This window comes from Protopterus annectens, chromosome 3.part1 (genome assembly GCF_019279795.1).
Source record: "Protopterus annectens isolate FY-2018-M chromosome 3.part1, PAN1.0, whole genome shotgun sequence".
Lineage (NCBI taxonomy): Eukaryota > Metazoa > Chordata > Ceratodontiformes > Protopteridae > Protopterus > Protopterus annectens.
The window spans coordinates 1,505,112,801-1,505,139,424 of record NC_056732.1 but is presented as its reverse complement, the minus strand read 5'-3'; the positions used below and the strand labels follow the sequence as shown (position 1 = coordinate 1,505,139,424).

At 37.3% G+C, this 26,624-nt stretch overlaps 1 protein-coding gene across 4 annotated transcripts in view; it reads left to right on the top strand.

Annotated features, from left to right (window-relative positions):
- Positions 1 to 26,624, top strand: part of LOC122798540 — a 1,608,245-nt gene that overhangs the window by 1,438,266 nt on the left and 143,355 nt on the right. For all 4 annotated transcript variants that reach the window (XM_044067582.1, XM_044067581.1, XM_044067580.1 and 1 more), the window contains 2 exons: positions 1,124 to 1,277; positions 12,883 to 12,994. In XM_044067582.1, coding sequence (XP_043923517.1) covers positions 1,124 to 1,277; positions 12,883 to 12,994 — 266 coding nt within the window. The remainder of the gene's footprint in view (positions 1 to 1,123; positions 1,278 to 12,882; positions 12,995 to 26,624) is intronic.

The following is a 26,624-nucleotide window of genomic DNA, read 5'->3' as shown; positions in this document are numbered from 1 at the left end:
ATGTGGGCAGCAGCTGCATAGTACTCAGTTAGTTGTCATCGTCAGAACAGTTCTGTTAATTATAGGCTCTACCATATCCTGGTATACAGGACTGTGGTCCTAATATACAATTAATAACAGAAATCTAACGAAGAAAAGAGACAGTCTATAACTCAAAGGATTCCCAAGTGGTGGAATGGTGTACCTGTTTGTCAGAAATTCTTGTTCAATATTAGTCTTGTAAAAAAAGGTTAGATAGTGATATGGGGTGAAATAAATATAACTATGAACTTACGGACTTCACAATACTTAAAGTCAGTAAAGACCGTTTGCAGTTGAATTAAACTATGAAACTATAAATAAGCTGATGTGCACTTTTCTGTGGCATCTGTTCATAATTTCTGTGATCCTTAGCTTAACCTTCTAGCCTGTGTAAACAACAGTAATTACATACTGATTTACTGTATTTACCAGGTTCCATTTCACGTACATTGCTTATTCCTGTATCTGTGACTGTGTTGCTGTGATAACTTCCCCTGCATCCTTGTTTAAGAACTTTGCGCTCTTCTGCCTGTATTTACTGAACATTTTTTATGGTTTCTTTTTCAGTCTTCCTGTCCAGTGCTTGCTTTTGTTACCTTTATGTATCTACCCATTTCTAGGTTTATTTGCTTATTCCAGTATAATAAAGTGCATTAACCACATTGCCATCTTGTCAGTTTCCAGTTGTAAACTCTAGCATAGTCAGTCTTTTCGTCACTTTGAAGGTAACACGATTAAGTAATTTGGGGCTTTTTTATAAAGATCATTTAAATTGTAGTTCCTATTTTATTTATTTATTTATTGCTGAGTTTCAGCCCTTGTGATGACATTGGGTTGTGTTCTAGTAATTTATTTCAGTACAGCCAGGCAAACATTAAGAGCAAGATGGTAGAGCAATGTACTTAGAGTCCTTCTTTTCGTCTTATTTTAAGTATTGTAGAAGATGATGCAAATATTGCAAAAATCTTTGAAAGTAAAACCATAAGTGTAAGTACATATGGCTGCATGTTCTCCCTAATCAGGGCACTCCAGTGACAGCAGTTTTTTTCCTGACACCTAAAACCTACTGTGACCCTAATGTCTGTATTTTACTCTTCTTTAGGTTAAAGAAGCTGTCCCTGAGTAACACACTGCTGACAGATGGTGGGCTGCCTTACTTAGAGAATCTGAAGGAGTTGGAAGAACTGTGCCTGGATCGAACTAACATTACCAGCACAGGAGTGTCCCACTGCATCACTAAACTGCCACGTTTACAGGTACTGTTGTTTAAAATAAGAGTTGTACTTCATGTGTTTATCAGTCCTTTCTTTGAAAATAGAACAACTTATTTTGGCCATAGTCAAGGATATAGCCCACATGTTAATATTCATATGTGTTTGTTTATTTTTAAACATGTTTTACAGCTTACGTTTGGTTTTCTGGTGGCAGCATATTAGCTGTACTGTTCAAAAATCACACTTAGCTATAAAAAATTTCTTGTGTTTCAGAAACCAAAAGGAATGTGCCTTTTTGCTTTGTTAAATCAAGATATAAGAACTATTTCATTTTTTTTATTTCTCTGGCCTCTCAAACATATTGTAAATTTTAGAAGAGAAGGAAATAATTACAAGGTCTGCCTTGAAACTCGGTACAAGATAGAATATAATATAAGTCTGGGAAACTTATTTGAGAGTCAACTATGGAACCTTGAATTTCAAAACACTAAGGAGCCAAAACAGCAAAAACTAATGCCTAAAGGACAGAAAGGCAAAAAGTTAAGCTGCAACTTTTTTTTTGTTTTGTTTTTTTTTTTTGCAGGGGGCAAGCCCCCACACCCTTTCATACATGTGTGTGTGTATGTATGTATATATATATATATATATATATATATATTTATTTGGTCTAAGACTTTGAGAGGTATACCTTCCATCAGTCACCGAGCAGCTGATCTAACTCTGGTTAGCTGGGCTGTAGTCAGTGCTTTATCTTTCTATGCTACTGGAGCAGCTCTTACATTAAAATGCTTCTGTAATTAGACAGTTTTTTCTAGTGTGGTAAACGCTTGGATACCAAATTTAACCATTACTGAAAATTCAAATTTTGTTCAGCCATGCACTAATATATTAAAACATTTCAAAAAATACAAAAGCTGTGTAATGCTTTTGTGATGCATTATATTTCACAGTTCCTCATTTCCAAAGGAACTTTCCTTCTTCTAAAAGGCATTTACATAAGAAACCAGTAACTATCTAGCAGCTTTGCCCTCACAGTTGCAATTGGAGGAGACCAAACATTTTCTACTCAAAAAATTCTTGAGAGATGCATTTTTGTTTTAAAATGCTAAGAATTGAATGATCTGTATCTTTTTTTTCCAATCTTCATTGCTTTGTATTTTTTGTGTTCTATATTTCTTCCTCTGGAAGAAATGGGGAAACATATCTTTATACTAAGATTTCATTTTAGTCCAGTAAGTACTTTGTCCCTGAATGTTTATAAAATTAATAGCATGTCTGTCATTTTGCAAGATTTGAAGCTAATTCCTTCTTAAAAGTGAAGATGATTACCAAATGTCTGTATTAAGTTGTGGTTTCTTATTTAAAGGAAGTGATTTGATTCGGTTTTGCTTGAAATTTGCTGTTTTGTCTGAGTTGCTAGCACATTGAAGAGTAACATATTCCTCTTCACTTCCCAGTCCTTAGTAATATCAAGTGCTGTGTGAGTTTGGGACTTTTGCTTCTATTAGAAGGGTAAAACTTCAGTATTTGTAGATTTACATAGTTTTGTGTGTTAGTATTAAGTTAATAATTTTTAGGGGGGCATTGAGGGTGTGTTTGTTTTTTGTTTGATGGCTTTCAATAAAACAAAAAGTTTTGCAAGTTGTGACATAGGCTCAAATGGATAAGACAAGAAACAACTGCATAATAGTTCAACCTGTCAAACAGTGTATGCATGTAACACAAAAGCTGGAACTAGACATTTAACAAAAGGATAGAAGGCTCCGGGACAGAATTAGGGAACATCTATATCATATCCGCATTAAATCTACTAAGAATGCTCTTTCGAAACATGTTCAGGGAACTGACTCCCAACATTCCTTTAGGTTCCAAGTGCTGCAAGTTAACACCACTAGTATTGTGGGGGGGGGGGGATACAAGGAATTACACTGAGAGAACAGAAGTCCAGTGGATCATTAGGTTACGGGCGGAGCAGGAGCCTGGTTTGAATGATAAAATCTCTGTTAAACCAGCCCTGAAAAGCAGGAAGCTAGTAGTAAAGTTTTAAATGCTTTTCTGATGCTTTTTTTGGATTGCACTTTTTGAATCAACATATTGCTTATTTTATATATGCTTTTATATGTACATTTTTTGTAATAAGGTTTTCATTGTCCATTATACATACCAAGTGATTTTTTTTTTAATAATGTTAGAAGAGAATGATTTTTAGTAGAGTTTTTTATTTGCCTTATTATTTTTATCAGTACTAGTTTTATAAATATATTTCTTAAACATGAATTTTTTATGGTGCACATGTTGATATAGATGTAAGAGGTTGCGTTTTTTAACACCGAGATATGCTGATACTTTAAGAATAACAATGTAGCAGGATATGATGCAATAACTGTTGTGATTAATGTGTGTATAAATTAGCTCTGTTTTATGAGTGCTTTTAGGCTTGAAGAAACCCACATGGGTGAAACCGCTTGCCACTATCTGCAATAAACATTTGGATTTTAGTCTTTACGTGGACTTGTTTTTTGGTTTCCTGCCTTATTGAAACTCATTTGTTCATGCATTTTATCTGATGCTGATGTACTTTATCTTATGCTGATACTGCTGGACAGTCCTGGTCTGCTCCTCAGCATTTTGACTTTGTGCTTAGTGTTTTTACTTTTGCGGTAGGAGTGTTTGCTTCCTGGTCATCACATTTGTTTGTTGTTTGTAAATAACAAAAGGTGTTATACATAAAAGGTGGGAATAATAACTTTTTAATGCAGTGATGCTTTGTGTTGTTGTATATTTCGGCTTTTCCCGGTTAGGGGTCGCCACAGCGGAAACTCCGGTCCGCTAATGATTGGCAGTAAATTTTTACGTACCGAGTTGCCAGCTCTGACGCACAACCTTCAACTAAGCTATGCCCATTCATGCATGTCTCCACACAGAAGATGCTTTAGCTGAGAATCGAACAGGACAACTTCTTACTGTGAGGCGACAATGCTACCGCAGCACCACCACCAATGTCTTTAAATGTCAGTGGTCTCAGATAAGTACAAAAAAGAAAGAGTAGTGAACTATATTAAGAATGTAGAGTGCAAATTGCTATGTTACAGGAGACATACTTAGAAAGAACTGAACATGTGAATTTGATAAGGAAAGGTTTTCAGGATGGTTATTCAGTAGAATACCTGGGGCAAAGGAAAAGAGGAGCACTTATATTAATTGCAAGAAGTGCTCCAGTGGTGATAGAAGAGGATAAAAAAAGATAATGGCAGATGTGTAGTGCTAAGAGGCTATTGGCAAGGGTGGATGATTACACTGGCATGTATTTGTATTCCACCTAAAACTTCTATAATGGAACTTAAGAAAATTCTGGGAGAAATAATCAGTTTTCAGCAAGGAATATTTATTGATGGGAAATGGAATGTTATTTGCAACAGTGAAGATGTGTCTGGAGGGCCCGGAAGTGAACGTATAACAAAGGAGGGTAGATTTCTGAATAAATTTATGAAAATATTTGGCATGGAAGATGTGAATTCAGTAGTAGTAGTTCAGAATGAAATTACATACTATTCCACAAGATATAAAAACTGGGTTAGGATAGACAGAATTTACATTTCCTAGAAACCTGTGCATTTAATTGAAGGTCTTGATACACACCCAATAACTCTTTCAGATCATGCGGCAATAATAACTAAAATAAAAACACAGTGTAATGAAGTAAAAATGAGACACCAGAACTTTCCCACCTGTCTTTTGAAAATAGAGGAATTTAAGGAATGGGTAGTGCAGATTATTCAGGAGCTATCAAAGAGGATAGAAATTTCTTCTGAAAATATAGCTATGAAGTGGTATAAAATTACGGTGGAGTTTAAAAATAAGGTGGAAATAAAAGAAAGGAAGCTATGATTAAGAAGTAACAAGGATTATTTAGGGGGACTGACAAATGTTCAGTATTGCAGACTAGGGGGAATCTTACAGAAGAAGAAGAGGAGGATAAACTGCAGAATGCTAAGCAGAAAATAAGGGATTACCTCGATAATATGCACAAGTTTAGAAAAATTGCTCTGAAGCAACTGTTTTTGATAATAACAGTAAAGCACAAAAACGTTTAGCACTATGACTCAGGCAACAGAAATTAGAGAGGGCTGTCACCAAGTTTAGGAAGCCTATAACAAGGAAGGTAAAGAGATCCTGTAGAGGTATTAGAAATATTTCGGAAAGTCTATGAAAGTCTGTATAAAGCAGAGAAATATGGAAATCAAGAAAAGATATAAATGTAAATGGTTATGGAAGAATGAAATATGCAAATTTGAGGTAGATGAGGCTCACTTGCTAACAATTAGGATAGGAGGAGATGAGATAAAAATGGTGATGTATAACCAATCTAGAAGAAAGTCCCCAGGAATAGATGGTATTCCTATGGAAGTTTGGAAGCTAGGAGGAAAAAGACTGATAAAGATCTGGAAGGTTTTGTTTAACGGTATTTTGAGAAGTACCAGCATCCTAGAAGAAAGCTGTGGTAGCTGTAATACCTAAAGAGGGTAAAGATCCATTAGATCAGGCCTGAATGAACAGAGACGAAAGCGCTTATTCCAATCTTTCATTAAATGCTCATCTTTCATTTTTTGGATTTGGCTGTTTCACTTGGCTCATGTATTGCTTGCAGGAATCCTTGTGTGCCATTTTTAGTTTGTGGTTTAGGTTTGTTTTATGATTATAAAGTGTTTGTGTGTATAATGGCTAAACAAATGACAAACGTAATGCCAAAATTGATAGATATGGATCAGTGTGGTTTTCTGGAGAGGAGGCAAACATTTGACAACATTAACAGAACATTGATGATCCACAGGGAAGCAGAATGTAAGAAGATACCATTGTTGTTAGTCGGTCTTGATGCAGAGAAAGCATTTGACAGAATAAGCTGGGACTTTATGAGCAGGGCAATGGAAGCATTTGCATTTCCTGAGAAGGTTGTAAGGTTTATTAGGAGAATATGTGAGGGATCAGAGGTGCAAATTAAAGTGGGTGGAGTCCTCTCTGATAATTTCTGCTTGAGCCGAGGAACCAGGCAGGGGTGTCCTCTTTCCCCTTTGTTATTTGGATTATGTTTAGAACCACTGGCAAAGAAAATAAGGGACTCAGAAATTCAAGGATATAATTGTGGTAGTCAAGAAAAGCTGTCTGTATTTGCAGATAATGTTATTTTATACCTGACAAATCCAGAAAGAGACATTACAGTATTGTGGAACATTTTGAGACAGTTTCAAACCTTTTTGAGGTACAGAATTAATGACGCTAAAACAAAGACAGCAGCGGTAAATTATGTACCCACACATGAATTGGTTCAGCAATATCCATATCTATGGGACATGATAAAATGAAATATTTAGGAGTATGGATTAAAATGATTGTGGTGTGGCAGTTAAGGATATGTGGAAGGAGACTAAAAAAAGATAATACAAAAAGTGAGAAAATTAAAGCTTTGTTATGTGGATATGGATAGGAACATACAAACAGTCAAAATGTTTTTGTCCCTTTAGTCTTGTATACAGGTCAAACATATTTTATCAACCAGAGAAGTTGTGGATAGCAAATAATAAAGAGCTGAAGGACTTTATCTGGGAGGGGAAGACTGCACGAGTCAAGTGGGATAAGATGATTTTTCCAGGAGAACAGGGAGGATTGAGAGTACCCAATTTGAAGGGGTATTTCAAAGCTACACAGTTAAGGCTCCTATACATAGCACAAGCAGAAAAATATAATTTGAAGTGGAAAGAGATGATGTTGAAACAGGGGGAAAGCTGAAGAAACAAGGAGAGATTGGAATTTTGGATGCAGACCTTTAAGGAGAATAACAATAATCATGCAGAATATTATATCCATAAAGTAACAGTAAGTATTCTAAGAACTAATCCAACACAGGAATGGAGAGAGGAGATTCTACCGATAGGGATGACTGCAATTAGGGATATAGACAATAGGCAAGAGGGGGCTGGAATTTATTGGAGAAAACTGGCAAAGGAACCAAGGTATTGGGAGCAAGTAACTAGAAAGGGAAAGGTAATAGAATGGGAAGAGGCCAAGAATTTATTTTGACTGCAGGTTTGAGATTGTCTTCCTTATCAAGGATTGATATCAGAGTATAGGCAAAGAGAAAGAAATAGGGGATTCTAAATGAAAGACCAGCACTGGTAGAGTTTTAGTAGAATCTAGAACAGAAGCTGCCGTTAAAAAAAGAATAATCAGTAGAGCATATAAAATATTGCATGATAACTATAAGAATCAATCAGATGAGGTTAGAAATGATTAAGAAGAGAGACTGGATAAACAGTTCATAAAGATACAATGGAAGGATATATGTATGTCTCCCAAATATGCAACAAAATCTAGAAGATTTAGGATTTTTGCTTGGAAATATTTACATAGATATTTTATACCCAAAGTAAACATCAGAGAATTCTTCCTTAGGTAGACAGAAAACATTGGAGGTGGGATAGAGAGGAAAGAGGTACTTGGAAACATATTTTCTGGGAGTGCAGTGAGTTGGTGGACTTCAAGGATTCCCTGTAGGATGCTCTCTCAGCAATGCTGGGTGGGAGGATTGGTGTGTTGAGGGAGATGATTCTCTGAGCGATGATACAGAATTGGAATTGCCTGGATATGGTAAGATGACCTTACTGTGTCTAATTATGGTGGCTGCCAAAACAGCAATTACTAGAAAATGGAAATCAAAATCTAAACCAACTATATTAGAAGCAGTGAATATAGTAATAGCGATAAAACAACTGGAATTGAGATCTTTAGAAAAGGGTAGGAGCAAACTACATAGGAAGAAATGGGAATTGTGGGAACAGTACATACAGGGGAGGAATGAGGTTTAAAAGAAGGCAGCACTTAAATGAGCTATGTAATGTTTGACTGAAAATGATTGGGTCGATTATAAGTGATGTATAAGTTTTGCAGCTGGGAGTGTGTCAGTATGGTTTGTGATGTAAAGTGCTTGCAACTAGGATTGTGTTGGTGGGGTTCATTTTTATTTATATAAATGTATGATTGCTTATGTCGTAAGTGATGGTTTAATAAAGATGTTCCTCATTTAAAAAGGGGCAGGAATTTAATAATGTATGTAATGTTGCTTAGGTTATATGATCTATAGCAACATATGTGAAGTATAATGTTTGTTAGTGTTAATTTAGTACAATGTGATTACTTTTGTACAAATGTAAATTTTCCTACATCAAGTGATAATTTAATACAAATGTTAAAAAAACAATATTTGCTGAATCTGTTTATACTATTTCAAAATAGATTTTATTGTATAATTTTATGCTACCATGCCTTTTTATAAAGTACATGGTAGTAAGGAAATTACAGCTTTACATATTTAAACCTAATTTGTAATATAAACTTGTTTGCCAGAATAATAGTGATCAAGGGAAATGGTTGATTTTAATGTAGATCAGAATGTTTCCATATGGATTTTAAGGAATATTCCACATCCTCCAAATGTTATTGTTAATTTGTCTTATGTGGTAACAACAAACATATGTATCTCATTTTAGAACATGGGTTTATATCATTTTAAGCATCAGTTATGCACTCAGCATTCTGAAGAAAGGAATTAATCTGCCAGAAAAGCCTGGAGAAGAACAAATATAGTTGTTCATGGACAGTTTTCTTTCAATTGCCATTTGTTTTCTGCTTACTAAGGGCAACCTTAAAAAAAACAGAGGTAAAAGGTACAAGCAGAAAACAGCTAAAAGCATCTATTCTGGTTCCCCTTTTTGTGGAAAGTGGAGGTTAGCAAACAGAAAATCAGTAGTCCTGGAAGTGAGTCTAGTGACAGCATTTACTAGTTTTGGCTGCTGTGAGACACACGCTGTATGTATGTATGTGTGTCTGCAAGTCTATGAAAGGGACTATAATGGCTTTCACTGTATGCACCTGAAAACAACAAGCTGAAATACCTTACTATAGCTATTATATATGAATTCACTTATTTGATCTTAATCAAACATCTGAGGTGTACATAGTCATAAAAGTAGCTACATCTGTGTATACAGTGAAGAGTTTTAATGCAATAAGAGTTTTAAATGTGAATTTGCACTGCAGTGCGCTAAATTTTTTAAATGTGAATTTGCACTGCAATGAGCTAAGTTTTTTTAATGTGAATTTGCACTGCAGTGAGCTAAATTATATCACTGTGGTGGCTTTATATATATATATATATATATATATATATATATATATATATATATATATATATATATATATATATTGATTAATCTGATCACAGACATTTGAAGTGTGCACATACAAATTTCATTAAAGTGGTTATAATTGGTGAGCACACTGTGTTTGTGTTTGTATCTGTGTTGGAATTCATCTATATATTTTAGAAAGATTGTATGCCTTTGCCTTTGCATTTGTTTGTGTGTGTATGTGTGGTTTTGGGGGATGTAATTAAATACTTGCATAATTATTATATTTTGGATGTAAAATACTTTTTCCAACAGCAATTACATATTTTATACCAAATATGAAATGTTAAGTAGAGGAACTATTTTACATTTAAACTAAAGTATATAGTAATAATAACACAAATCCTAAACAGCTTAAGAGATAGTCCATTTTATAAGCAAGCAGTAATGTCCAACAGGCAGGCATTACAAGAAAATAATGGTCCTTCCAAGGATAGGGTGGCCCTCTACTTGTGTTAAGCATCCCAACACCCTTGAGCGGTATGTTATTTCCCTGTAATGACCCCTCTGTCAGACATTATTGCCTGCTTAACATGCCTCCAAAGAGTGGCATACTAAAAAAACTGTTACTTGTACTCCAGTTTAATTGTACAGTATTAAAACTTTATCTTTTAGTAAGACATTTTTGTGGAAATACACATGTAAGGAATACTGAATGTAGTTTGACTGAATAACCCTATAGTAAAATTAAACTAAGATGAACACTCCATTTTATCTGCCAAGCATCAGCAGAACAACAATACAGTCACAAATTATGGGAAAAACTAATTCTGCTTTATTGGCTAGAATGTATTTGCTATTGGATAATTGATCCATTTCTTGTTTGACCTGATTAGATGGAGAAAAAGTGTTCTGTAGGGCTAGAATATGCCAAGGCTAAAATGGCAAATAGCAGTACCAAATTCCTGTAACATTTCTGTAGCTTCCTAACACTGGGATCAAAACTGCTTTGAATTTAATTAAACACAGTATCATACATATGTCAGTCATAGACAGAAACTACTGCAGATCCTTAAAATTAGCAGATTTTTTCTATTATTTAAAAATATAGACTTTCCACTGTGCGATTCCTTAAACCTTTTGTATTAGCAGTGACATGGGATATATGCAAATTACCCTTTAAGGACATCAGGTGTTTCAGCTAAATGAAAATTCTGAATGTCCATGACTATTTCTTTTAAGTGTATTTATGGACAAATTCAGGCCAATAAAGCCAAACTCCACTAGCTGTGGACATGCATGTTTTTGTCTTCTTATGACATCATTGGCACAGCATAAATGGAATGTTTGGCTAACATTTGGAAACAGGGGGTTGTCATACCCAACTGATATCCATAAACCTTAGGGTGACTGCAAAATATCCCAACTAACAAGCTAAAACAATCAGTTAAAAAAACAAAAAGAAAAATCTAGCGAAGCTAGACTTACCACTGTGTGATTCCTTAAACCTCTTGTATTAGAGGCGACAATGGGATATATGCAAGTTACCCTTTAAGGACCTCGGGTGTTTCAGCTAAATGGCAATTAGCCAAACATTCCACTTATGCTGTGCAGATGATGCCATAAGAAGGCAGAAACATGCATGTCCACAGCTAGTAGAGTTTGGCTTTATTGGGCTGAATTTGTCCATAAATGCATTTAAAAGAAAAGGTCATGGACGTTCAGAATTGCCATTTAGCTGAAAGACCTGATGTCCTTAAAGGGTAATTTGCATATATCCCATGTCACATCTAATACAATAGGTTTAAGGAATCACACAGTGGAAAGTCTAGCTTTGCTAGATTTGTGTTTGTTTTTTAACCAATTATTTTTCTGTGTGACCTTTTTACTCATTGTTTTAATATGTTTTAAAAATGTGGAATCACTCTTGGACATGTCCTAATGAAGGAAATAGTTCTTTGATACAAGAATTTAAGAAGTGGATTCTAAAGCACTGGTAGCTTTCATGCTTTCTTATTAAAGGCACAACACTGTAGGATAATGGATTAAATGAGGCATTGGTCTTGTTTTTGATATCAGAAGGTTTGTATTGTAAATTAATGTGTGTAGTTGCAACAGGACCATTATGCTTCATATGTCTGTTTGCTAAAGACCAAACAAAGTGAGGCATCTGTAGACATGTGTCTGAGAGCATTGTGTTGCCAATTTAGAATACAACAGTAATATTCCTGCTTATGGTTATCATGAATGCATTGCATAATATGCTAAGGCAGCATATAATCAGAGTGCCTTATATCATGATAATAACATGTAACTTTCATTTGCTATTCTATATAGTATGGTATATAGTATGGTATTCCCACATTTATGGACATTCATAACAGTAACATGCTTCTATAAGGCTCTTTCAAGAGGTATTATTACTTCTGATTTCTTACAATTATTTTGGCAATGCATCACCTTCCAGATTTGACTTAATACTCCATAGATAGGTACCCACATGTTATGTTTTACAGTCAGAGTGACCCTGTCCAAAGAAGATGGTACATTTTTATATAAGCATTTACCAAAATAATAGACATTCAAGGAGTTGTTACTGTAGTAGTAATACTTTCCTGCCTGTTTCATCCTGTTGGAAAATAACATGCTTCACTGTTGGATAGCATTACTTTTTCTCAACCAAAGCATTGTCATTATTGGTATACATACTGCATATTCTTGTTCTGCTTTAATTTTTTGTACTGGCCAAGTACATATTCCTTGTAGTTAAGTGCCATACATCCCTGTCTACAAAGTCATTGGATTTTATAGGTGTTTATTACAAGTGAGAATTAGTGCTGAAGTTTGCCTGCCACATGCACACTTCTGGCTGGGGTTTCAGATTCAAAATCACAAAGAAAACAGTAGCCACGATTTTTAAGGAAGCATTGTGCCACCATGGTCAGTGCCTTACTTGGATTGGCATTTGATCTGCTTTGTTTCTTTGTAGGGTAGATAACCACTAATTGAAAAAAAATAAATCCAGCTGGGAAATGGAGTGTGCAAAAGGTTGGTAAACTCCAAATGCTATAATTTGCTCTTAAGTGGTCTCTGTTCAAAGATGTAGTGTTATGGTAAGAACCTTACACATCTGTACTTTGTGTCACATACTAATAATTCTAACTGCTGGGCTGCTTCTAAATTTAGTAAAAGGGTATATAATGTGTGGGGCAGAAGGAAGCCTGAAAAATAGCAAATGTATGTTTTTATAACCAACTTTTGACATGGAGTTTAATGGTCCCTTTTGTAATTTTTTTTTACCACAGATGAAAGTTCTGAAAAATGTGTGTTGCTTTAACTATCTTAGAAGATAGTTTGCTATCTCCCATTCCATTAACGCAAGCTTCTGCCATCATGTATTTGTGTTATTTTGCTTCACCCACTGCTGTTTAACCCTGCTTGTTGTGCTTTGTTTTGGGTTGCAGGTTCTGGGATTAGCAAGTACACATATCGGTGACAGTGCTGTAAGACTGGGCCTGATCTACTGCAAGAGCCTTACTAAACTCAACCTTAGCCATACACGGGTCACTAATAAAGGTGAGTTTCCCCACTGGTGAAACCTGTTTTCTGCAGTAATAGAAACTTGTTTAATACTCTTAAGTGTTTTCTCTTGTAATTGCTGCAGGAATACAGAAGAGGACAGTTATTGGTTCTGTTGACTTCCATGTAATCCATTTACTTTTTCCTCCATTCATTCATTTGTTAAGGAATTAAGTTCTTGTGGTTTATCGTATCTGAAATTATGGTCCTTATTTAACAAGGCATTGATCATTTCCATTTCTAGATATGTAGCGGCCAGCGTTTTACCCTTAGTGTTAAGACAGAGATTTCTTTTGATAATAGCGAACAGACTAGCCTGCTCATGTGGTCTTTTTTCTACTTTGAAGTTCAGTGTTGCTATGTATTTTCCATGAACTTGGACACTGGAATGTTACTGTCCTTTATTCCAGTGAATCAAGTCTTCATGTCTATTACTTGAAGTTTTTTCTTTCCCTTCAGATATCCAAATGCATAGCTAATTGTCTATTTCTGACATTTTCTGTTACATTCATAGTATCAGTAAGTGCACTACACTGGTTATATTCTACAGACCTGGTTTTGATTTGTATAAAGGAAGCATTGACAGATGCCATTATAGTTATTTTCACTGCTCAAACCTTTTTGTTTCTCAGTAGTATTTTCTGTCTGTGATGAATTAATTGGTCATGGTCTTCTCCAGTAGTGGCACTTTTTTCTTCTAAGTTTGGTCTTTATCTTTTCATACCTTGTGTTTTCCATATTTGCACTTCTTTGTTTCTAATTTGTTTTTTAACTCGGGGTAGTCATTCATAGAATGCTGACTTTAAACAGGCAGTGGTTAAACATGTTCATTCTAAACATCCTTACTCTTAGTGTGACAGTACTGGGGCTTGAACAGAACTGTGTTCAAAAGTTCACAGACTTTGGTTTAAATAAAGCAGAGTGTAGAATCCACAGTACTGGCAAAGATGGGTTCATTATCTGAGAATGCAGAATCCACAGTACTGGCAAAGATGAGGCCATTATCTGAGAGTGCAGAATCCACAGTACTGCAAAGATGGGACCATTATTTGCACCTCCTTTGGTGCAGGTCATGGCCTGCCATGATCACTGTGAACTGGAGAATCAGCTCATGATGCAGCTTAAGACATGAACTGACCTGGGTGAAATAGCCTTGCAGAGTATTAGGTAGGTTCCAGTGCTCATTTTCCAGGAGCCGCTGCTGTCATCTGTAGCTGGAAGGGGGCATGTATCCTCACAGATGTATACATATTACTCTGAAACTTCACAAATACATTGAAACCCCCAAATTCATCAGTTATGTGCTTAGTTCTCTCCAGGATACACTCACATAGCAGGTCAAGTGTCAGATGACATAATGTTCAGGCAGCACACTCATCAGAAACGAGAAGAGAGGAAGCTTTCAGCTACTAGTAGCTTCCTGCCTTAGTAACCAAGTTCAGTTTTTAGAGACCCATCTTAAGCCAGTATGCAAACTGGGTTTTCCTTTAGTATCACTGCACATAAACTTCTTCAGACTGTTTACGTACTTTCATCTCTGAAGAAGAAAGTTCTGCTCTCCCCTAAACTGCTTTTTTGCTGTGTATTCCATACCTTTTCCACCTCCTGATTTGACCTGGACTTTAAAGCTCGGGCTCTGGCCTTGATGACTTCTCTTCAAAGTTGCTTGAATCTCTAGACTTTTCCTTTGTCCAGACTGTCCATTGGATGGAGTCATTCTAAAAATGGGATCCAGTGCTGCTGTGCTTACCAGAGTAGAGGTTGTGGGACTTTACTATATAAAACTCACTTCAGCCCTCTTTGTACCCTGTTTTTAGGATATTGCTAATTATTGTTTATTGACCTGGTAGATGGACTGGACCCTGGACACTTTTCAGTAAAGATAGTGGCTCCTTCCATAGATTTTAATACCTTCATTAGTATATATCTACTTGAGGAAGACTATAACATTAACTCCCCATCTGTTTCCCAAGAGACAGACATATTTTTCCAGTAGTAGTCATTTTCCATGCAAGGACCAATGCAAGTATCTTGCCTTTGAAGGTATTGTGAGACTCTCGTATATACCTGCATTCTTATTTAGTGCTTTTAACTGTTTTCACTTTCAAAGTACTACTTGTCCCTCAGTTCACACTGGAGAAATGTATACTGAGTAGTGTCTAGTACTACTAAGATTTGGCCATTGTTTGGCAAATTTCATTTAAACCTAATAATTTACTTCAACATGCTGGATCAAATTAAACAAGGTTATATCATCCCCCAGGTATTCGTTTAATGGCAGATTTCTAGATTACCACACATTTCTATCTCCTTGAACATATTAACAAGTATTCTTTTAGCAGGCAAGGTTCAGCTAAAGATTACCTCACCCTTTACTTGTCCTGTCACGTCTTCCCCCCATATTGTTAATAAATGGCCTTTTGATAGGGAAGCTGTATCTAAAGACCAGCCAGTGCTGGTCCTGATTAAGGTGAGACCATACATTTGAGTCTAGTGTAATCTTTCTTAAAATTAGTAAAGCTACCAGATTAAAATGTTTAGAAGTACTAACCTCATATTCTGCTGAAAAACATTTGAAAATCTAGAGAAAGGTCTAAGAGAGAGAGAAAAACAGAAGTTCTAAAACACTGTAAATTAGTAAAGTCAGGAATGAGACAGTAGCAGAAAGGAAAAGATGACAAGAAGTATCAGAAAAGAGTGAAAAAATGTAGTAATTTTGTACTTCAGTTTTTAAAGAAACACAAGTTGTCATCCAGCTCTGCAGGGGAGGATCATTTTCCTTTGGTGTCTTCCAAAAACTAGAATAAAAAATTAGTCTCAAAAGTATTTAAAGAATCACTGACTCTGATGCTACAAACTTTGAAATTAAACAAGCATTTTCATCTGTTTTTGCACTGTTGTGAATGAAAAAAGAACAGTAGCAGTAGAGAGGCTTTGGCCATCTTAAAGCTATCCACCAGCATTCCTGCAATTTTTCTTGCACGTTTTTGTAAGGAAGTATTTTGTTATTGTTCAGGAAATAGACAGACAGTGGCAGGAACCTCTTCTAGTCTCCCCTCTATACCAACATCTGACCACATTTAAACTTTAGACATGAACCTTCTATGGTAGAGATGAAGAAGATATACAAAGGGAGTAGAAAATAGAGTCTTTCCTTTTCAGTGTTTCTTATTCATCCACTTATGAAGAACCAGATTTCTTTCAAGGCATAGATTTGAGTTGCTGGAACATATAGACTTAAACCATGAAAATACATCCTTCTCAGTCCAGTGGTTCCTTCTAGAGCTTAGTACCTTCACTGAAAATATAAGCTAAATGGGAGAATTCTTAATCTGGGTTGCTAATGAGCCTTCTTCTACTAAACATGAACAGAATGTGAATGGAGATTTTTCTCTTTTGTTTGGTATTTTCATTGATGTTTTGAAAGGTGATAGCTTATTTCCAGACATACAAAAACTAGCAGGTAACAAATTTAACAAGATGCATAGGAAAAGAGAAGGATTTCTGCAATAATTAAAATGTAGATCCCTATACTATTAATATGTTAATTTCCGCAAAATCCCAAAATTCTATTCCCCTGGCTGCATTACTTTTGCTATGGAAATGAGTTTACTGAACAGGTATCAGAAGAAAATATACACATCTAGTACCAAGCTTTAAGATAGCTTAAGTATATTGCTTCCTATAGAGCCAACTGCATGCAAAATTTAAGAAAATTTTATGGAAGCCTGACTGAAGAAAATAAAAACCCGGAAAGCTTACTTTAGTGGTAGGTAAGACCTGGGGTTTGTCAATTGAAATATGTCTATATCTATAAGAATTGCCATTTCTAGATCAGCCACATCAGTTGTTGCAGTAACAAGGCATGCCTTGCTGGGAAGTGGCACTTGCAATGAAGACTATAAATCTCATATCTTAAATGTCCAGTTAACTGAGACTTGCTGTTTGATTAACCAGCTGATGTTATCACTGACAAAAGAAAGGAAAATATACATAGTCTTCTAAAGAAATGTATCATATCTGACAGTCCAGTTTTAAACATTCTACCGTATTAATAAAAAAAAAAAAAACTTTTTTATAAGTAGGGCACATGTTGAGCAACTTTATGGCAAGAAGTCTTTAGCTTCTAAATAGTCTGAAGGTAAAAAAGATTATTAACTCTTCCAGGTGACTACATATTGTTCCTTTCCACTCCCTTTGGCAGCTTTCAGTACCATTTCCTCTTGGCAGGAAAAGACAGGCAAGCAGGTTTTACAGACTTAAGTTTACATATTGCTATTTGTACAGAAATGCTGAGCTCAGCCCATTCCACACACTCCATCCCATCAAGTCACACAAGCTTATCTTTTGGTGGGTTAGTCATTGTTGAAGACATTGCACCACATAGATATACAGGGACAGATGAAGGCTTCTTTCCAGGTCTGTTTCTGGTCCCCAGGAAGAACAGAAATTCTAAGACCATTGCTAGATTTCTCAGGCCTGAGAAAAATTGTGTAAAGAAATTTGAGATGCTGCACTGAAAGTACTCCTATGTTTCATTGAGGAGGTATCCTACATGCAGCCTTGGACATAAGATCATAGATCATAGGAAGTTACTAGGCTAATGGCTCTAGGGCCCTTACAAGCCTAGCCAAATTCTGCCCTTGTTTCCAAAGTCAGCACCTATTACTCCTAAATGGAAGGTGTTATCTATTTATATCAGAGTAAAGACCGTCACACAGGAAATTCTGCAGATTTCAGTTAAGTCATAATCATTTTTTTTTCAGCACTGCCTTTTATGTTATCCACAGCCTACGAAGTATTTGCTATATGCTTTTTTCTAGTGTTTGTACTTTTCAGAAAATTGAACATAACCATTTTTCCTTATTTGGATGATTGCCTGCTTGTAGCATAGTGGCAGGAACTGTAAATGCAACACATTAGTCTGATGGTTTCACTGATTCTGTCTTTGTAGACCACACAAAAACTGTAAAAAGTTTTCCCTAACCACAGGCTTTGTTCCTGTGGAGTGGAGAACAGCAACAGTTATTCCCCTCCACAAAGGTGGCTTAACAACAGATCCAGGGAATTATAGACCCATAAGTCTGACCAGCCTCATCTGTAAAGCCATTGAACATATCCTCATGGACCTCATAAAGACCTACATGACCTCCAAACCCTGGATCTAACCCAATTTGGCTTCATCAAGGGCAGATCCTGCCTGTTAAACCTGATGGATTTCTTTGAAAATGTGACCAGGGCCACTGACAGGAGCAAATCTCTACACACAGCATACTTCGACTTGGCAAAGGCCTTTGACACAATCCCACACTTGAGCATTACCGATAAACTTAGCAAACTGAATGTAAACCCCTTTGTTGTAAGATGGTTTGCTAACTGGCTCACAGACCGGTCACACGCTATCAAAGTAGTTGACTCCACAGCAACCAGCAGACCTGTCACTAGTGGGGATGCCACAAGGGTCAGGGCCACTACTGTTTGGTGTATACTTCTCAGAAGTTCAGGCCAAAACTAAGGGGCTGTGGCTGACCAGGTTTGTGGATGACTGCAAACTGGGTGCAATTATTGAAGCCCCAAATTATGTCAGTATACTTCAGGTGGGTCTTAGGCAGACCAGTGACTGGTGTCTTAGTCACGGTCTCAAACTAAATGCAAAGAAATGCATCATCATTCCTTTTGGTATAAACAATGTCCCTTCATACTATCAAATTAACACCTATGAAGTGGTAAGAGATCTGGGATCACAAGTAGACTGCAACCTTAACTTTGACCACCATGTGTCTACTGCAGTAAAGAGGGCTTTCTACGTAGCACATTTCATTAGCAAAGGCATCACCTCTACAGCAAAGTAGATTATAACCCCTCTATACTTATCACTAATCAGGCCCATAATTGAGTATAACACCCCTTTTGGCATGTACTGTACACAGGACCTGCAGCAATTGGAGAGACCTCAGAGGTTTCTAAGAAGATCAAGGAACTCCAGCACATGTCTTACACAGACCAACTAAAGTCCCTGTCACTATACTTAGTATAGTTTAGACTTCTTAGGGGAGACTTATGCCTGGCTTACAGAGCAATGTCTAACCAAAAGCTAATGAATTTGCTGTACATCTGTAAATCAAACAGGACCAGAGCTGCCCATTTCAGGGACCTAAATATGGCCTGTGACTTGAATAGGACGTGCTGGAGGGATAGATTTGTCTCCCAGTGACTGGCGCATCTTTGGAATAGGCTACCAATTCATGTGAAGCAAAGCACCTCTATGGCACTGTTCAAAAGGAACCTAGATGAGTGGAAGGGGCACTGTAAATTAAATTCTTACTGGGGATAGTGCCCACAGCCTGGACATGGGCAATCATTACTAAATACAGTCCTGGGTATTGATTAGAGTATCTATGGTATTAGATTGAGATGAAACAGCTAGGCTTGAAATGACCTCCAAGTCATAGCCTAATTACCTGCTATGATTCTATGATCTCAGTGTTATTTTGTTGGAACCATGGTAGGCTGTTTGCAGATGAAAGTTTAAGAGATGCATACCTTTGATTTGGTCCTGAGGTCAGTTTCTGCAAAAGCCACCTTGTATTCTAAAAACATATCTAGTCTTGTTCTTGTGCCATGCAGACAACTCTGCAGCATCCTGGATTTGATGTACTGACCCATTCTGCACCTCCCATAATTCTTCATGTATAGCTTTTAACGCTTGTTGGGCTGTGTTCCTAGTACTTGCATCACCTGGTTTAATATCAGTGTTTAGAGTTTTTTAAGACATTTCCAAACCCTGATGTATTTTCAGGTATAGAGAGCTCCCAGTTTAACCACCCCAAAAGACTTCAGTTATTTTACCTGAAACACCTCACCTTTACAGAAAAATAGGTTAGCCCTCCATATCTTTTCACCTCTGGTCATATCTGAGTGCCAGTGCAGTAAAAGGAATACGTGGTTTGAAATGCTGATTAGGTATGTGGTTAATTTGTCCATCAAATGGTCATGTTCTTTAGAAACCTAGTATCTTATCTATTCTGGAGTACAACTTGTAAAGAAAAAAAAGTAACACGTAAGGGAATTAACCATCCTTATCATAAGGTAGTTGAAAGAAAAAGAAAACTCCATAAATCAAGGATTCCGAAAAAACAGGGCAGGCTAGTGAGTGTCATGGTGATCCTGGCCACACACCCTTAATCTGCTTTTCTTATTTCTTGTTTTATTTATTTATTTATCATTTGCTGACTGGGTTAGTCCTACTAGGCTAGTGGCCTGTTTTCAGGAGAGACCCAAAATGATATTTCTGTTAAGTGGTGGTGGTGGGGGGTGTTGGCCAGGGCATTAGAGAACTTCCTCTATGCTCTTTTATAGGTGCAGTGGAATCTTTTGCATCTACCTGAGCTACCACCAACTCAAGCAGAAGAGACCTCGGTTTAATGTCTCATCCAAAGGACAACTCACTCAGGAGTGCAGCGCCACCATAGTGCTGCACTGCAGTGTCAGTAACCCAGTCACCTGGAGTAGGGATTACCGAGCAAGACTCCATGTCTATCCCTGCCCACTAACCTCTGATCCAGCTCTGAAGGGATGTGAATTAACGTGTGTTGTTGTTTTTGCCAGCTCTTGGATGCCCTAAAGCCAAACAGTATAACCTTAACAGTAATGCAGTCCTGCCATTTGCCCTTTTCAAAGTTCTCATGTTAAGAACGTATTAAGAAATAACAAGTACAGTGAATGCTAGTGATTCAGTGGCAGACAACAAGTGAATTCATACTGATGGTGTTTTTTCCACTTGAGATTCTCTTATCACTCCATTACATTCTCCTGTTGGGCATTTCAAGTCTTCATCAGTCTGTCTTCCACTTTCTGAAGAGTGGAAAAGGCTCAGGAATATTTCCTAACTTGGAGGGCACCGCATTTTACTCCACCTGTTCTTCCAAAGTGCTTGACTGAGAGGCACCTTTCTATTTTGCTCCCCTTCCCCAAAGCTGACCACCAGCTGCAGTCAACTCCTCTCCTTACTCACTGGATCTACCAGATCTGCCTTAGGTTTCCCCCATTTTCAACCTGATCCATGTCTGGGGCTAGTGAGGAGATCACGGATACTGCAGTCTGATACTGCTGTCAGGGAGTGTGCCCTAATTCCATCCCAACCTGTGTCACCCTTGCAGGTTATGCAGTTGCTGCCTACAAGACTTGAATGTGTGTTTCCACCTACATACAACCTCCTGGCCAAACATTATACTTTTTGCAGTATGAAAGTTTTCCCAGCTCTTAATCCTGCTGTTGCAGCAAGTCTAGGTAGCCTCCCTCCCCACATTCCAGTCTCTGGGTTTTCTGGGGTGCACTAAAGGCTTTATTTCTCTGCACATTGTAGCAGGACTGACTGAGAGGTACATTGACCATTTCACCAGCTGCATTTGCTTTGTTCTTTGTTTCTGCTTTCCCTACTGGTTTGATTGGTAATGCCATGAGAGAGAAAAACTGGGAACAAAATTGAATGTAATAATCTGAACCTCCATCTGTTTACCCTACACAATTTTTTTTCAGGTTGGATAACTACTCATCAGTAACTAGTCTCTACCAAGTAGTCATGATTGCACTCTATTCAGCTTCCTTGGATTTGGATAATCCTGCCTGGGTACAACATGGATGATGATATTTTGTCCTTCAAACTACAAGTAGCAAGTCTCACAGAGAGTATGTAGCTCTTAATAAGTGAGGCAGGTTAATTCTCTGAGCTCTTTTATCATAGAGTCCAAGATTCCTGTCCACTCCTTTATAGGTTCACAGGATGATACTAAGCTGTTGGCCCGAAGGCTCTTATAAGCCTAGCCAAGAATTTTGCCCATGTTCGCATAAAGTCAGCACCTGTTTCTCCTGTCCAGTGGGGACACAGGTGGGATCCCAGGGGTGTATTTTCTGTTTCCCATCCAGTCGTCCAGGTTCCTCTTAAAGAGGGCTAGAGAGGTACTCTGCTTGACATGGAGAGAGACTCTATTCCACAGATGTTGGGAGTCTTTGGGACACAAATCTATCCCGCTAACAAGTTCTAGTAATGTCACAGACCAGGTTGAGGCCTTGCTTTCAGGTTGCACGAGTGGAGTTTGACTTACCAATATTCAGCAACTCCAACAAGGCTGGATCTGAGATGGCCTTGTATGCCAGACACAGGTCACTTCTGAGTATCTTTAAATTTGCTGTTATATACTTTACACAGTCCTTTCATTCTTCCTTTCCTAGAATACTGCTAAAGTAAACATTCCTCTTCTTCGCTCTCTGTCTTCTTATTCTACCTTCACAGATTTGATCAGATTTAGTGAAGAATCCATATCTGACATTTTTTATTAGTAGTTGAAATGGATATGTCTGTGTCTGCCAAGTGCTCTGAGTTGGTAGATAATGCCTTCCCAATCTCTGTTAGTCATCTCTCAGTTTCTCCAAATAAAGAGCTTGAGATGAGGTAACTTTGTAATTCAATCATGTTTAACTCCAGTTATCTACTGATGCTGTGGCAGAGCCATCCGTCTCCTTCACCTGGATCATACACTTGACACTGTCTGGATGGTCAGTTATTTCTTTTTGACAGGTGGTAAGTCATGGCTCTTACCTAATGTCGTCTTGTCCTTTCTTATTTAACTTCTACCTTCTGTAAGGCATAGGAATGAAACCCATCTGTAGTATGTGGTAGTCTAAAGCAGTCCTTAAATTGTCTTCCTATTTCAGACTTTAGGCTTCAAAAGTATTTATTTCATAAGTAGCTAGTACAAAAAAAGGGAGAACTGCTTAAAAACTTGTTACCCAACTCCCATCTTTTATTTTATTTTATTTTTTGGGATGCTATCACCCCTGCTTCATTCTGACACCCATCCCCAGTGCCCCGTATCCATCTCCAAATCTACTGGTCCTCCTCTGCCCCCAGATTAGCACCGGTTTTGGCCAGAGCAGGCATGAATCCTAAGAGTGTTCGGAGTGTGTTGCTGTCTTGTATTTGCCGGGGATTTCTTGCATAAGGCATAATCCTAGTTTCCCCTCCTCTGATTGCATGATTTGTCTTGTGGTGGCGGGCATGCAGTGGGATATGATATATTGCGCCACCTCCTTGAAAGCTGAGCCATTCTCCTATCCAGCCTCCACCAGTGGCATCAAGGGGAAACTCCCACATAACCTCCTCCCCCTGGGATGTGCACACCCCATACTAGATTATCATTTCCCCTCTCTGTCTGTCTCTACAGATGTTTTTCATCATTATTAAATGAGGCGTGGTAGTCCTAACTCATCTATAAAACAAGTTTGGAGGATTAGTTTCCTGGAAGACTGTTATTCCCTCTCTAACCTTGTTTTTTGTTCACTAAAGTTCCTGAGTAAATAGTATACGTGCTGTTAATTTCTTGTCTTAAGAAAAACAGCATATGTGATGCAGTTCAGTTTGGATTTTGATTTCAGCACAACCCTTACTAGGATTTTATTTGACCTAATTGACATGAGAATTGGTTATTTTGTTCTGGTCTTGCTTGACTTGTCTTTCAACACAGCTGATTGTGACATCCTTTTAGACCATTTACATCCATATTATCATGTCTTAGGTTTGGTACAAGACTAACTTGTCATGTCCCTCTCTAGCTGATTCCAGAGGTTAGTTCTTGGAATTATTCCATCTACAGTGGTGTACTGTGAAACTCCATTTGGATTCTGCATTAGTCACAGTGTTTATGTTACCCTTAGAAAATCTAATAAGAAGGAAAGGTTTAGACTACCATTGCTATGCTGATGACACTGCTGTATGTTTCCTTTCCTCTAGACACAATGTCCTCAGTGAATTCCTTTTCGGAAAACTTGCACTGCATTCCATGCAAGACAGTGTGTAATTAGTTCAAATTTAGTGCCTCTACAACAGTTGCTATGGTAGTTCTTTCCACAGTTTTGGAGTCCACCGCTTATATTCTGTATAATTTGTGGAGTGATAAACTTGGGATTGTGTCCTTGGTGTCTCCCTAGACAATAGATTGATACCGAAGCACCACGTTTCATCTGTTATTAAAGTCCTTGCACTTCCACTGTAGGAATATTGCCCTCATGAAACACCTTATTCTATATGAGTTCCAGTCTTTGGTGCTTTACACCCTAATTTCTTCTCAGCTAGATTATTGCAGCTCCTAGTACCTTGAGTTGCCTGACTTGGAACTTTACCAGTTACATTTTGTTCTGAACTCTGCTGCCCATCCAGTAAGTGGTACATCCCATTGCCATCAAATCACCTGTTCTCCAGAGCATTCATTAACTGCCTTTGTGATGGTGTACCATTTGTAAGGTTCTGGTATTGGTCTTTCTAACAGTGCACAACATGGATTCCCTCAAACATCTTCTCTGTTTTCTCTCAAATATTAACTCCAAAATACATGGTAAGAAACATGTTTCAGGCTTTTGCTAAAATTTCTCTTAACCTCACACAAGAGTATAAAATTCAAAGTTTGATTTTAAAACATCTTTGTTAAACATGACATTTTTTAAAAAAGTGACATGAGTACACATACAATAACAGAAAGGAAAAGAAACCTTAACAATATTTCCATTATTATTATGTCCATGCAGTGTACATATATGTTTTCTTTTTAACAATTGTCATTCACTCCAGTATTAAATAAATTGCTTAATTCCTCCCTACCCTTACATTTCACTCCTCCTGAACATTATTCTGCATGTACTCGTCCCACAAGTCCATTTATTTATATGTAATTTTCTCCTTCCTTCCCTTTTCTAAAGATCCTGTCTCAATTTCTGTTATATCCTGTACCATATTCACTACTTTAGTTAAAGTTGGTTTATATTTTCCTTTTCCTTTCCTAGTAATGCTTTTTTGGAAGCCAAAGTCATTAAACTTTGTAAAGCCCTACTACCTCTAGGCCATTCATATCCTAAATTCCAGCTGAAAAGAAACATTTCCTTAGTTAAAATCATGTGCTCTCACAAAATTTCTGACAAAATACTTTATAGGGAATTTTTAAAACTTGCTGACGTATTACATTTCTCCAAAAAAAATGTTCCCATTTGTCTGTCTTTCCCATCACACCTCCAACATTTGATGCCAGCCAGAGGAAAAATTCTCTGATGTATGTTTGGGTATAAAAATACATATGCAAACACTTCTATTTAAAAATCCTAAACATTCTGGACTTCATAGTGGGGAGCCATATAGATGTCCTCCCATTGTTCCTTTGTAAGCTGCCTTTCCTAGTCTCTCTTCCCAATCTTTTCTAATCTGATTGATTCTTATAGTTATATGCAATATGTTGTATGCCATACTATAATTATCCCTTTTTTTAATAACAGCAGCTTCTGTTCCAGACTCCACTAAAAACTCAACCAGAGCTGGTCTTTCACTTATCACTCTTCTATTCCTTTCTGTTTCTCTGTACTCTTCATCAATCTCTGGTAGGGAAGGCAGTTTGTAACATGTAGTCCAGACTTCTGTTTGGCTTCATCCTACTCTAGTACCTTTCCCTTCTTAGTTATTTTCTCCCAATCCATTGGCTCTTTTGCTAATTTTGTCGAATAAATTCCTCTCCCTCTTGTCTGTTTTCTTTACTCCTTACTTGTAGTCATCCCTACTGAAAAAATCTATTTTCCATTCTCATATTGGCTTAGTTTTTGGAGTACGTTTTGCTACCTTATTATATGATATTCTGTAAGGTGGTTATTTACCTTAAGAGCCTGTGTCCAAAATTCTAGACTGTCATTTTTTTTTCTCAAATCCCCTGTCATTTCATCATCATTTCTTTTCACTTTGATTTATAACAGTCCTCTTAAGTTATGTATATGTGGCTTAATTGCATAGCTCTAAAGTATCCCTTTAAATGAAGCAGTCTTAAACCAGCTTGTTCTATGGGGAGAATCAACTTATCCAACATAATTCTTGCCATTTTCCTGTCCTGGATAAATTTATTCAATTTCTTATTAAGTATCATCCACAACTTCTCCTCTGTTTCTTAAAAATACACCTGACCAGTGTATAAAACTAAAGAGACTAAAACCATCTTCACTGTGTGAAGAGAGGCATGATTGAGCTCTCTGAGTATTTGTCTTGGGCAGGTATGTCTGTAGCCTTGAGCAGCATATGACCCACACCTAGAGTGATGCCTCAGTATAAACAAAAAATGATCAGTTCCAATAATTGGCTTAGTTTTAGGTGTCATTCAAAGGGGATCCAGTTTCTGCCAGCTTGGGATGACATGGTTGACAGACTTCACTGCTTTGCCAGAGACTGTTTGCACCTGGCACCACTAGGCTTTTGGTTGCTGGCATAGGCTCTCTTGTCTCTCCCCCATAGTGCCTTTTTTAGGCAAGGTCTCAAAAACAACATTTCTGACATGAAAATTACCAACCATAACAAAATAAGGGTTATGCTGCTAAACACTAGGAGCTTAAAAAAAATTGCACACCCTGGAAGCACTTCTGTCACTGGGGGATGTAGATGTCTGTGCAGTCACAGAAACTTGGTTCAAGACCTCCGAGAGTACCCTGGCTGTGCAAGGCTACAATGCCTTCCATATTTTCAGGCTGCGAAACAAATGTGTGAGAACTAAACAAGGCAGTGTTCCTATCTATAGTACGGATAAACTAACCTCCCAACTAGTTAGAT